Source organism: Acanthochromis polyacanthus, chromosome 11, assembly GCF_021347895.1.
Source record: "Acanthochromis polyacanthus isolate Apoly-LR-REF ecotype Palm Island chromosome 11, KAUST_Apoly_ChrSc, whole genome shotgun sequence".
Lineage (NCBI taxonomy): Eukaryota > Metazoa > Chordata > Actinopteri > Pomacentridae > Acanthochromis > Acanthochromis polyacanthus.
The window spans coordinates 1039764-1052415 of NC_067123.1; the positions used below are offsets into that span (position 1 = coordinate 1039764).

Below are 12652 nucleotides of genomic sequence, written 5' to 3' on the forward strand. Positions count from 1 at the left end.
AGAAAGTTTTTTTAGAAATTATGTGGTCCCCCTTTTTCAGATTTGTCCGTCCTGTCCTCGTGCACAGACACCTTGTCACTGTCATCTCGCTCATCAGACAGTGATGCTTCTCTGATGTCGCCAAAAAGACAGCGCCTTGATGACACCCTTCTTATGTTCCCAAAAAAGTCAGCATATCGATGATAGTGTCACGCCCTCTTCCTCTCCGGTGCGGTGGCTCTGCTGATTTCTAGCAGCTGTGGACGAGCCCAGCTGCTCGTATTGGCAATCATCGGCTGATAAAAGCCTGGCTCTGCCTCAGCTCTGACGCTGGGCCGTTACACGCTGCACGCTGCCACAACGAGCCACTCTCTGGATTACCTCGTCTGCTCATCACCCGTTCTCCACTCCACACCTCTCCTCCATCTGCTTCTGGTCCATCTACTCCTCAGCTCTCATCACATACCCACCACCGGCTCCCTCAGCTCAGCCCCTCACCTCGTCTCCCATCCCCCGGACATAACGCGAGCCACCCTCCCTGTTAGTATAGTTTTATTTTAGCCCTTTCCACGGCCGTCTGGTCTGCCCTCAGTTAGTTTAGTTTTGCCCCTCTTTCTGTTTTTTGTCTCTGTGCCTCCCCTGAGGAGTGATTTTATGTTCTTATTAAAACTCCTTTATTAATTTAACTGCCTGTCTGTTGCCTGCTGCTTGGGTTCACCCACCGGTTTCTTAACAGATAGTTCATCACAAGCCAAAGAGGTGAAACATTTCTCCTTATGTCATAAATATTGGTATTTTTGGCATTTTGTTTGTTGGTCTTACTCTTTTCTTCTAACCTTGCCAGAAAGTTGATTTCTCGCGATATTTGTGAGTTCACAAATCTCTCAAGAAACCATCTTGCTCCGCTCCCGCATTCACTGTTTGTACAGAGCCAAGTTGGCACGGGCCAATCACGCAGCAGTATTCGTGTGTGGGGCGGGATATCCGGGTGTGAAGACGACACCAAGCGCCAGTAGATCAAAACAAACACGGCAACGGAGGACAACGATCGTATAGATGCTGCTATTAAGTCAGTTTTAGCTGAATCTCGTGTCGCTTCTTTGAAGGAAGAACAACGAGAGGCTCTTTGCGCATTTCTGGATGGTAAAGATGTTGTGCTTTTTTACCTACGGGTTTTGGTCAGAGTTTAATCTACCAATTGGCTCCGCTCGTTGTGAAGATCCCGCGATTGGCTAAAAACAAACCTGTCAGAGGCGGGACATACTGTTGCATTGTCCAATCCGTGCCTCTTTCCTCCGAACGGATTTACATGGAGCGGTCCCAGATTGATATTGTGGAGTACTATCAAGTACTACACAATTATTAATCTGGATATTGCCAGGTTACTTTTCTTCTTCCTCTCACCAAGTTTATCAAAAGAGTTCTGGAACAAAAGCCTGGAAGTGAGAAGATACTTAAAGAATTTGCAATGAGAGGAGAGATGAAGGACCGAACACGTCGTGAACTCGTCAACATTGTTGTTGCTGATCTGGTGGAAAAGTACGGGTAAGTGAAATGCATCATGGTTCATGATTTAGTGAAGAGTGCGTTCATAGTATTTAATGTCAGACATCATTGTCACAATAGACACAGCAAGTGATGAACAGTAAATGGCAAAGGCCAATGAGCAGTCGTCTGGAATCACCTTGGAGTGAGCTGGTTTTATTGAGATAATGATGTAAACACCAGGACACTGCTATTGTTTAGTTATAGTTATACTTTAGCCTATTCATATGGCGCCTCCAAACAACGTGGACCTCCAAATAGTGTGCCACTTTTGATGGTACTTAGATCTAATCTTGCTGAAAGACTGTTATAGGGGGTGGGTGTCTTCACTGAAAGGAGAAAGCTAATTCTTAACAGAAAGAAAGGATTGCTGTCAAGATTTCAAGAAATCACGATACAATAATACTAATGGATGCCAAACTAAACAGATCATATTGGTAATATTTCTAATACATTTTCTGATGCATTGGTTTTTTGTACATGGTGTCATTAACCCCCACAGGCGTGCTCCACCTATGGACAAAAGAACACAGTGCTCAGTGGGGATAGTAACATTGTTCTCCTCTCTAAAAGATCCCTACTCCAAAAAAGGCTATGTGAGTATAGATATCAAAATAAGGTTTTGTTTCCCAGCACTTATGGTTGTGATCACAGCTTTTGTTGTTTCTCAAAAGTAATACACACAGGCTTCATTTTATCAGTATTGTTAAGTGTGCAAGTAGCTTGGGGAGAATTAACACCATTGATAGTAATAGCTAATGCAAGATTGCAATCAAAGTTAGCAATATTTTGTTTGTGAAGATTGTTCTCTAACCCTTTAAGCTGCAGTCAATTTCAGCCATTTTCAGTACAAAAAATCGCTAACATTTGTAAATAAAAATATGACGAGAAATACAAATATATTGGACGCGCATCGCGAGGTGCATTTCCTTGAAAACGACCGATTCGTGGATTATAAACCGACTTCAGGACATGTTTTGGACAAAATGTTTTACTGGCTTGTGTCGTCTGGATGTCCAAGGTTGGATTATGGCCGTTTTTTGGGGAATATTTTCATCTGTGTATAATAATGAACCCGGAAATGTGAGTCGCGCTGTGTACGTTGAAGCCGTGTACAGAGAACGGATGGATGGATATTCGTTTTTGTCGGACAAATGTGTTTTTCTCACCCGCTGTGGTAATCACATCTGAAAGTGGTTTATACCGGCGGATTCATGAGAATCTAAGCTTTCCATCGGCGTATAGTGTTCGTATAAGCGCGTTTGCAGTTTCAGACATTTAGCAAATTGCTTATGCAGATCTCAAAGTGTACCGCGGGCGGGACACTGAAGCACAACTGAAGTGCAACGGGTTAAGCATTTCCAACTCTGTCAATTATGTTTAGAAACACTTTTTTGATGCAAAGAGCAATGAGGGCTACATTGCCTGGAAGCTTAAAAACACACAAGAACTCAGAAGTGGCAGTAACTGTGGAGGTAGGAGAAGGAGCTGTCACACCTCAGACAGAAGTGGGCCAGAGTTGGAGAGAGAAGTGACTAAGGAGCAACAGTTGGAGGGAGACCAGTGTTGTGAGGCCATATCTCTCCTGAAACACAGCACAGATGAAGAACAGATCTTCATAAAAATGAGAGAAACCTTCCATCACAGACAAAAGTTGATCCACGATCCTGAGCAAAGCAGCACAGTGCTAGCCTAGCTTAGCTAGACTGTATTCCCGTTATAAGGGATATACAGGAATACGGTCTAGCCCTCCTCCATTGACACATTTTGACAGGTTTTCAAGCTCCGAGCAGATCAGACCGAACCAATCAGAGCACCAGAGGCGGGAGTTAACGATGCGACCGCAACAGAGCGAGGTTTCTCTCGTGCGCTTTCCTCTGTTTTGCACAAGCCATAACTGTTTGGACTACTTCTTCTTCTTCTTCTTCTTCTTCTTCTTTTAATTCCGGCAGGCTGTACGATAGAATGCGTAATGCTGCCCTCCACTGTTGAAAGGGAGAGCTTAGATTTTCCTCAGGACCCCTGTACGGCGAAGGAAGCTGTTAAAACTACAAAACATCATCTTTTAGGTGTTGCAAGACTTTGACATGTTATTTGGAGCTGAGACTGCATCAAAACTCCTTGAGAAATGGGGAACACTCAAGCCCAAAGTCATACAGCAAACCAAAAGCCACCCCTGCTTGACTACTTCATCCAGTCTGCGGAGGAGAACCCTGATGAGGATGGTGAGGTCCCAGGTAAATTATTTATATTAACCTGGTGTATCTCTGACCACCTTCTGGAAAGTTGATTAATCTATCAACCACCAGAAATGGTTGTTTAGACAAATAGTGTTTTTTAGCTTTTCAGATTTCAATATTTATGTATCAGTATTTATGTCCCTATCCCCTTCTAAGGTTGGGATAGTGACATGGCTTCGCTGCTACTGCTGGCCTTCCTCCTGCCACCACCGCCAAGTGGAAAGAAGGGAGCTGTGAAGATCAGTATCCAGGAAGCTGTGGACCATGTAATCAGGTTTCAAAAGGTCAGTGTGTTCTTTTTTCCATTTTTACCCATCCCGTAGGCAGTAGTGTACCTCATACTTCAAAAACAATAATTTTGGTCATTCCACTCCAAACATCTCAGATTACCTTTGAGGTAGGCAGCCACAGAAATACTAAACGGAGTACGTTTCGGCAAGGAAATACCTGAAATTACGTAAGGTCTGCATAGGTAGACAACACTGATGACCTGTCTGATGTCATATTTTCTTTGTGTGACCATGCTAGAAAAGAAAATGATTGCATTATGAAATGCTGAGCAGGTCTGGCATGGAAAAAGGCCATCAAAGGTTGTGTTTCTGTAAAAGTCTGACTTATCTAGCAAAATGTTACGTATAGTGTAGTTATCATTTTCTTTATTGTTATCGTACAGTCATGTCGCAGCCTTCAGGAGCGCTCTGGTACAGAGCAGCGGAGGCAGCCCTACATCCTAGCAGTTGGGACGACAAGAAGAAGCATCCATGAGCACTACATCACATTGGATGGTGAGCTCCTTCCCTGCAAGGCCAAGTCCTCCCTGTCAGCCTTTGATGAACTTTTCAAAACACATTATGTGTTTGGCATCTCTTATGACCAGGCCTTAAGCAGCATGTACAACATTAATGTAGGTCATTCTCACAAACCTCCTAGAGTCAAGGACCTTAGAGCTAAGCTCCTCAACTGAAGAGCTACGATGTATAAATGCTTTGTTTGCAAATCCACTTTTGTCTCCATTCAAAAGTTGATCCATCATCTCAAGCTTTCTCATTCCTTTTATCCTGGCAAAACAATTCAGTTAATGTGTGACCAGAATGGATGCTGCCAGAGATGTTCTACTTTTTCAGGCTTCAGAAAACATCTTCATAGTAAACACACCACTGAAAATCTATATCAAGTTGATATTAGACCAGTCACTCATTTAGTTGATGTGTCTGATCAGCAAATGGCTTCAAATTTCATTCCAGATCAGCCAGAGAACTCTCAAAGTTGTATTGAGACCAGGCAACATACCCAGGAAATGTGTGCATCCCTGACTGCAAAACTCCAAGGCTGTGGTGTGGCTACTACTGTTATAAAAACTGTTGTTGAAAATATGGAGGAACTTGTCGAGGAACTGCATTCTAACGTCAAAGAGGATGTTGTAAAATTACTCCCAAATGATGAAGACATGAGAAGAAATTTTGACAGTTATTTTGAGAGCCTTGACGATCCATTTAGTGAGCTGAAGAGTGAGACAAAATGGAAAAAAATTTTCTGTGAGAAATGGGGTACTGTAGAACCTGTTGAGATTGCCCTCGGTGTGAGGTATGACGTCAGAAGGAATGGAACCACTGGCATGTACAATCAAGTTCCTATAACAGACGATTTATTTTACATTCCTCTATTGGAAACTTTGAAGTTCATATTCACCAACCAAGAGATCTGTAATCATTTTGTGCAGCCTTGTGAGGAAACTGGGATTTACAAAGATTTCTGTGACGGGAACTATTTTAGAAATCACCCTCTGTTCTCTGTAAAACCAAATTCTCTCCAAATACAGATATTCTATGATGATTTTGAAACAGGAAATCCACTGGGATCCAAGCATGGTATCCATAAAGTTGGAAGAGTATACTTTGTTTTACGAAACCTATCGCCCAAGATACACTCAGCTCTCATGAATATTCATCTTTTGGCACTTTTTCATACTGAGGATGTAAAGAAGTATGGATTTAATGCAATCTTAGAGCCCTTTGTACATGATCTGAAAATCCTTGAATGTACTGGAATTGAAGTTCCTTTTTCTGATGAACCATTCATGGAACAATTGCACAAGTGACTGGGGACAATTTGGGGTTGCACACACTACTTGGGTATGTTGAGTCCTTCAGTGCAAACCATTTTTGCCACTTTTGTCTAGTTGACAAAGACGTCACAGACAGTTTTCAGTGATGATCCATGAATAACACTGCGCAGTAAAGTACTGCATGCTCAGCACTGCAATGACCTCATAGCAGATTCTACACTGCAGTCAACATTTGGCGTTAAGAGAACATGTTTACTCAATGATCTGCAGTACTTTCACGTTTGTGACAACTTTGCGGTCGACATTATGCATGACATATTAGGAGTGGGGCAATTTGAGCTGAAGTTTCTTTTTGGTTACCTCTCAGACACCAACATCATATCCAAGAAAGATGTTTGTAACCGAATATACTCATACAATTACGGCTTTGTTGAGCGAAAAAAAATCGACCAACCAGAATCAACTTGGAGCAGTCTGGAAATGGAATTGGTCTCAGTGCCATTCAGACATTTTACTTAGTCCGGAATATGCCCTTAATATTTGGAGATACTGTGCATGAAGGAGATGCACACTGGAGACTTTCTGCTTCTGTTGCAAATTCTGAACATCATATTTTCACCAGTCATTACTGATGGCATGACGGTCTATCTTAAGCATCTCATTGTCGATCATCATAAACTTTTCAAAGAGCTTTACTCGCATCGCAAAATGATCCCGAAACATCACTTTATGACTCATTACCCCAGATCCATTCGAAAAATAGGCCCAATTCTTCATGTCTGGACAATGAGATTTGAAGCCAAACAGGTTTTTCAAGAACACAATCAAAAGTTTCAAAAATATCACAAAGTCATTAGCCCCAAAACATCAGCAGGCAGTAGCATACCACTGGGAATCAATGCCATTTGAAAGTGTTAACTGTGGACCAGTAAAAAATGTTCTGCTCAGTGATTTGCCAAATGGTGAGTTGATTGCAGGAGAACTGCAGGTTGGCTTGGACTGTGAAGTTCATGTGACTTCTTGGATCATTTGCTATGGGACAGAGTGTCGCCCAGGCCTTCTGGTTTGCTCAAACATAGGAGAGGAGTCTTTGGTTAAATAAGACATTGCTGTATTTGAAGGAGGGTACTTTCTTCTGACAGAGGACTTTGAGACGCTTAGTTTTGCAGAACATTTTCATTCCTTTCATGTGGTACAGGGAAATGACGAAAATGCTTCCCTGCTGAAAGTTGATGAGTTGCGCTTCTTTAAGCCATTTGATTTGCAGATAACTTCTGGTTTTGACAGACATGACAAATATGTTGTTCCTGTACATGTTTGGTTGAAAAACTCAACTTTCTTAACAGGTAGCCATTTTGATTTTGATCATCTTGTGTGGTGATTGTTATTTTTTTTATTGTTTTCTTTGCCCAGAAGCTTCACTACTCTGGTGGTTCTTCTGTATGGTAATCCACATTGTCTTTTTGTTGTAACAGGATTTTTGGACTGTTGACTTATGAAATGTTTTTTTGCTTAAATGTCCAATGTGAGATCATTTTTTAATTAAAAAAAAAAAGGATTATTGTCCAAGTTAAAACCATTTATGAAACAAAGGCACTTTATATCCTGTGATGATCTGAATTCTTCATGACTGACCTGCCAGTTGCTCCAAACGTCTGTTATCTGCCTTGTTAACCTACCGAACAGCAGAAAGTAGGAATGAGTTGGTTCATTACGTCAGCATTTTGATAAGAAACAGGTTATACTATTTCTGTTAACATCACACATGTAAATGAAACATATATTGTTTTCAACAACATAATGTGTAGACTGTTCATTCCTGAAGTGTAAAAGACTGGACAATGTGACTGTTGTGTTACATGGCAAGTGTTCGTCTAAGAATTTGTGACACTGTTTCGTTGCTTTCAAAGAATACATTTTCACTTCCCAAGTGTTAAATAATTACCTCTTTAAAAGCACTGAAACAGTGTCAAAAAGTACTAATTATGGAATATATTTTCCATAATTAGTACTTTTGAATAATCAGCTCTGCAAAGTGTTCCTGAGACACAGGCTTGGTTGTACATTTTTTACTCGGTAAGGGCTCTAGGTTTACACTGCAAGGTGTTGGAAAACATCGAAACAGAGTCAGAAGGTATTAGTTTCAGAGTACATATGTAATCCTTAAGTGTTCAAATGTAACTCTATGTTTGGAGTATATATTTTCCTCTTTTGACGGTGTTCAGTGAACGCTGAAATCTTGGACCTATATATGCATGTTAAATGTAAACCTATAGAGTGCAATATACACTGTGATTTTTGCTGTGTATTTCTGCAACATATGTCAGGGTAGAGACTGCGATTTGGTAGAGTTGGAATTTCTACCAGTAGAGTTTGTGATTGTAATCTCTACCAGTAGAAACTCCAATCTGTCAAGTAAGATGCAGATGTTGAGGTCTCAGAGAGGACTCAGGCTCATTACGGCCCTAAGGTAACAAAGGTTTTGAAGCAGACAAATAAAGATTTTAAGAAGAAACATTATAAGTTAACCATATGATTATGCTTGCTAAAATACATATATATTTTTTGAAGTGTTGATTTGATTGAAGTAATGATTCAGATGATTTATTATGTTCAGATTGAGAAGAATGATTTAAGAAGTGATTCTGTGTGAAGTAATCCTTGTTTAGGCTCTGTGTGTGTGTACAGGCCTCATAGGCTTGTGTGTCCAGGCCTTAAGAAAGCAGAAGTGCAGTAAACAACAGTCACCATGACTCGGCAGCCACAATGACATTGCAGCCTCCTCAGAAAAAAGGGAAGTTTGGGAAAAACCCAAAAGGGTGGGCTGAAATGTGTGTGTGTTAAACAGAATGTGGACACTGTGTATTTGCTGTAACAACATGACTTCTGTATTACTGCTGTATGTGATGACAAAGTTGATTGCATAAGTTAGACGGTGTCAGAGGGCGTACCTAGCCAGTTTTGTGTGTCTGGAGAGAGTATAAGAATGGGAGAGCAGAGACATTATTGGGGAGTTGTTCGCCGGAGCTGCTAAGAAGAGCTGCAAAGGGAACTTGGCCGGAGTTCTGAAGAATCTTCACCTTCCTCTTTTGCCCGAGAGACGGGAAGACGACGCGGGACTTAGGCTCCAGAGATCGCTGAGGACATCGTTGGAAGCAAAGTCTTTTTCTGACTTTGTTCAACAAGCGAAGACCACACTCTGCCAAACGGAGAGTCCTAAGAGGTTCTGCAGTTATCCAGAAGAAACCGATAGAGGGAAGATCCGACTACACCCGAAGAGGCAAAGGAGGCAACAGCACTGGGCTGTTCCCCTCCCCGGGGCTGGGAGACCAGTGACCCACTACAGCCTGAACAGACGAGGGTTTTCCATCACCACCATACCACAGAGAAGACAGCTGGGGCGTAAGCACTAACGCTCCAGCCGATTCCAGAGGTAACTGCCAGACCACGATTGGCTTACAGGACTCCTCCGCTCCCCCCTGCAGAGGGATAAGATTCTTTTGTTCACAAAGAAGACATCGTACCGAGTCCTCCGGACAACTGAGTGCTTTTCCCAGACGCAAGACAAGACCGAGTGATACGGTAGTGGCCACGCTGTTCGCTCTCTCTCCTAAATTTAATAATTAGAGAAGATTGTCAGGTACGCTCAATTTAATTACTTTAGTCTCATTTTTTAAGCAGAAATAATTAATTGTTTTAATCATGAATTGATGCTGTGCTCTTGCTAAAATTTGCTTAATAAAAAGCTGTATTGCATTTAAAGAGAAGCCTAATGAAATTATTATAAACCACTGAAAATCTGCATAGTGGTAAAAAGTTAAGTTGATTGTGTGCATTTAATCCAATGGTTCTTACAGGTTACTCAGTCCAAATTGAGAATGTTTAAACATTACCCCTGAGGTTAGTTCTTTCCAAACCTCTAAAACGAACCCAGGAATAGCACCAAGTGCAGGCAAGTCCTTAGAGAGAAGCTGACCGAAAACGGACGTGAATGATAAATCAATTCTACTACTTAGAAAGGCTGCTCAGTGGGATAGCATTTATCAGATAAGAGGGGTGAGACGTTCGGATGCAAGGCAGTTAGAACCTGGGCGAGTGTCTCTCAATTCCAGCTTAATTTATTCTGCTGAAACCTGTTAGGGGAAATACTAATAGGCAGATAGAATCTAACCCTTTAAACGGAGAGCTGGACCAACTTTAACCTGAGGCAAGGGTTAAAAAAGGCTAGACTGGCGAACATGGCGTCCCTGGGTGGGCACGAGTGAAGAAAGAAGTGTCCAAAAGAAGATTCTGAGAGTCTGGCACCGACACCTAGAATCAACCGCCAGAACCTTTCAGTGGAAACTGGGGAAGAGAGGGCCAATCTCTTCTGACCGAGAGTCCACGCTGCGGAGATCGGGGAAGGAGAAGACGAGACCTTCTGACCGAGGATCCACAGCACGGGTGATCAGCCGACAGAAGAGACTTGGGATCATCACGCCTGACGGGAGGTACAGTGAGAACCGCAGGCTAGAAGAAGCCACAGTGACCTTGGGCCAGCGCATCCCAGAAAAAAGGCACCGCGGAGCAGCCAGACGAGGTCTGCACTCATCCCTGCTCAACGGTCCTACGAGAGGTTTTGAGGGAGCAGACGACTCGAGACGACAAAGACGATGGCTGAGAGCCAACAAGACAAAGATGTACTCGTCCCTGATACAGGAGAAGCGACAGCCCCACAAAGCGACGCAAAAGCCGGAGGGTCCGGTGAGCAAATAGAAGAAGATTTATTCTCCGAGGCCCCAGTGCCGGGGGAAACAACGATCAACGAGGTAGTGAAAGAGTCCACTGCAAAGATGCTTCGCCCAGACCTCACTCCGGCCTTCCAGTACCAGATTGTCCTGGCAGGTAAAGGATGGGATACCTGGGAAGAAGAAATAAAGAAACATGTGCGCAACTTCAACCAGAGGCTGACAGAAGCGCAACTAAAAGAGCAAATACAGGAAGGCCTTGACAAAGACGGGTGCTTCACCTCCCACGAGAAAATAGGAAAGCACTGGTTGACAGTGCTAGGAACCATGTCGACACCACCAAAGTCGAAGGATGGGGTGAGACAATGGTTAATCTGGTGGGGTGAGTATCTGAAAGAATCAATAAGAGGTGCTCCAATGTCAAAAGTTGTCATGCTTTTGAGTCCTTCTCCAGAATATGACCCTGTGGTGAAGATGCTCGCCAAAGAGACGGAGGTGACTCCAGTCCTGATTGCCAACCGCGTCCGGGCAACGGCAATCCAGAGGGACCACAGAGATGTGTTGAGGCCCATACATGAATGTAGGGCCTCAAGAAGCCAGATGACGATTGAAGAAGACCGGCAGAGTGAACAAACACACACCGGATCCGTGAACGGGTCGGAGGACTCAGACGAAGAACCAGGGGGACCTGAGTATGCCGGGACGCTAAAGCCAACAGGGTTTGCCAGTTGGGGGGCTCTGCAGGAAGAATTTGGTGGACCAAGTCAGCCGTACCCGATGCCCCGACCAAGCCTCGCAGGGGGCTACTCAGCACTGTCCCCCATGACACAAAGGGACATCTATGCTATAGATGAGCACATAGCATCCAGCAAAAAGATTCTCCAGTCCCTGAAGGAGTATACAGCCGCCCACAAAGCCGCAAAGTGCCCAGCAGAGGAGGACCTCATTGAGGACGAGTCAGTGAGCGACAAATCCGAGAGGACCCTCCCCATCTTACCACCGTTGCCCACAGATGGTAAGAAGTTCAGCAACCAGACGGGGGCTACAGCTTACTACATCGAAGGAGACCCTTGGCAGTACCACGCAGATGCCCTGCTGGTGATATCCTCCTCCATCCTGAAAGTCAGAAATACAGCTTTCAGAAAGGCGCTCGCACGCAGAGGTGGCGAAGAGTACAAGAGGGAGAGAGAAGAAGCCAGTAAGGAGAATAGAAATCGTCCAGATGGATGTAGATCTGTGGTGGTGACCAGCGGGGGTGATTCAACGTACTACTCTATAATCCATGTGATAGAAGATGAGTATCGTGAAGGAGATGACATTGAGTCATACAGAAAAAGACTGTATAGTGCCCTGATCAAAGGACTGGCGAAAGCAAATGATCTGAAGTACAGGAGAGTGGTCATTTGTGCTGATGGACTGAGGTCCAACACGCTGCCCTGGGAAGTGGCAGAAGAGGCAGCCACGAGAGCGGCAAAATGGCAGCTGATGGCGCATGAGGTCTGTAATGAGTTAAAGCAACTAGTGGTCATGACCTCTCACGCACAGAACAAAGAGCGGAGAGATCGCATACTGAAGCCCTGCAAAGATGCAGAGAAGGCGAGAGGCCTTAAAGCAAAAGGGAAAACTGATCGACCAGCAGAAGACGGAGCAAAGCTGCCTGAGGTGTTCAGCCCTGAACGGGAGAGAAAATCATCCACACCTGGTGAAGCAGCCCCGCCTGGAGCTTACCCTGGAGGTGAACACAGCTATGTCCAGAGCCAACCTCAGCACAAGTCCATGGTAATATGGAAGCAAGAAACTCCTCCGGGAGCTGTGGTACAGAGGTTGTACCTACGGGACCAAGAGGGGGCCATGGAAGGCGCAATCCCCGAAGGTGACTATACCAACCTGCAGACCACTGGGCAAGACCCAAGAGAGCAGAGAACACCAAGGACCCCTGTACCTACAGGTCCAGTAGTTTCACCCATCACCCCAGGACCAACGCCTCCTGTCCCAAGACGACGCACTAGTTTGGAGCCAAGACGTGTTACCGTCAACCCAGCACCAGAACCAGATATCGTGGTGAGCAGCAGTGAGTCATCTGATGAAGAAGAAGA

General features: G+C 44.0%; 1 protein-coding gene across 4 annotated transcripts; it reads left to right on the plus strand.

Moving 5' to 3' along the window:
- The first annotated feature begins 271 nt into the window (after positions 1-271).
- Positions 272-7408, plus strand: LOC110946095 (uncharacterized). 4 transcript variants are annotated; one of them, XM_051955907.1, is made up of 5 exons: positions 272-1524; positions 2027-2120; positions 3477-3761; positions 3921-4048; positions 4438-7408. In XM_051955907.1, the coding sequence occupies exon 5, from the start codon at positions 4738-4740 to the stop codon at positions 5860-5862; it is 1125 nt and encodes a 374-aa protein (XP_051811867.1). In that variant the 5' UTR covers positions 272-1524; positions 2027-2120; positions 3477-3761; positions 3921-4048; positions 4438-4737; the 3' UTR covers positions 5863-7408. The 4 variants fall into 4 exon arrangements, with proteins under 4 accessions (XP_051811867.1, XP_022043365.1, XP_051811866.1 ...); XM_022187673.2 differs by having other exon boundaries at positions 3594-3761; XM_051955906.1 differs by having other exon boundaries at positions 272-2120.
- Positions 7409-12652: the final 5244 nt, after the last annotated feature.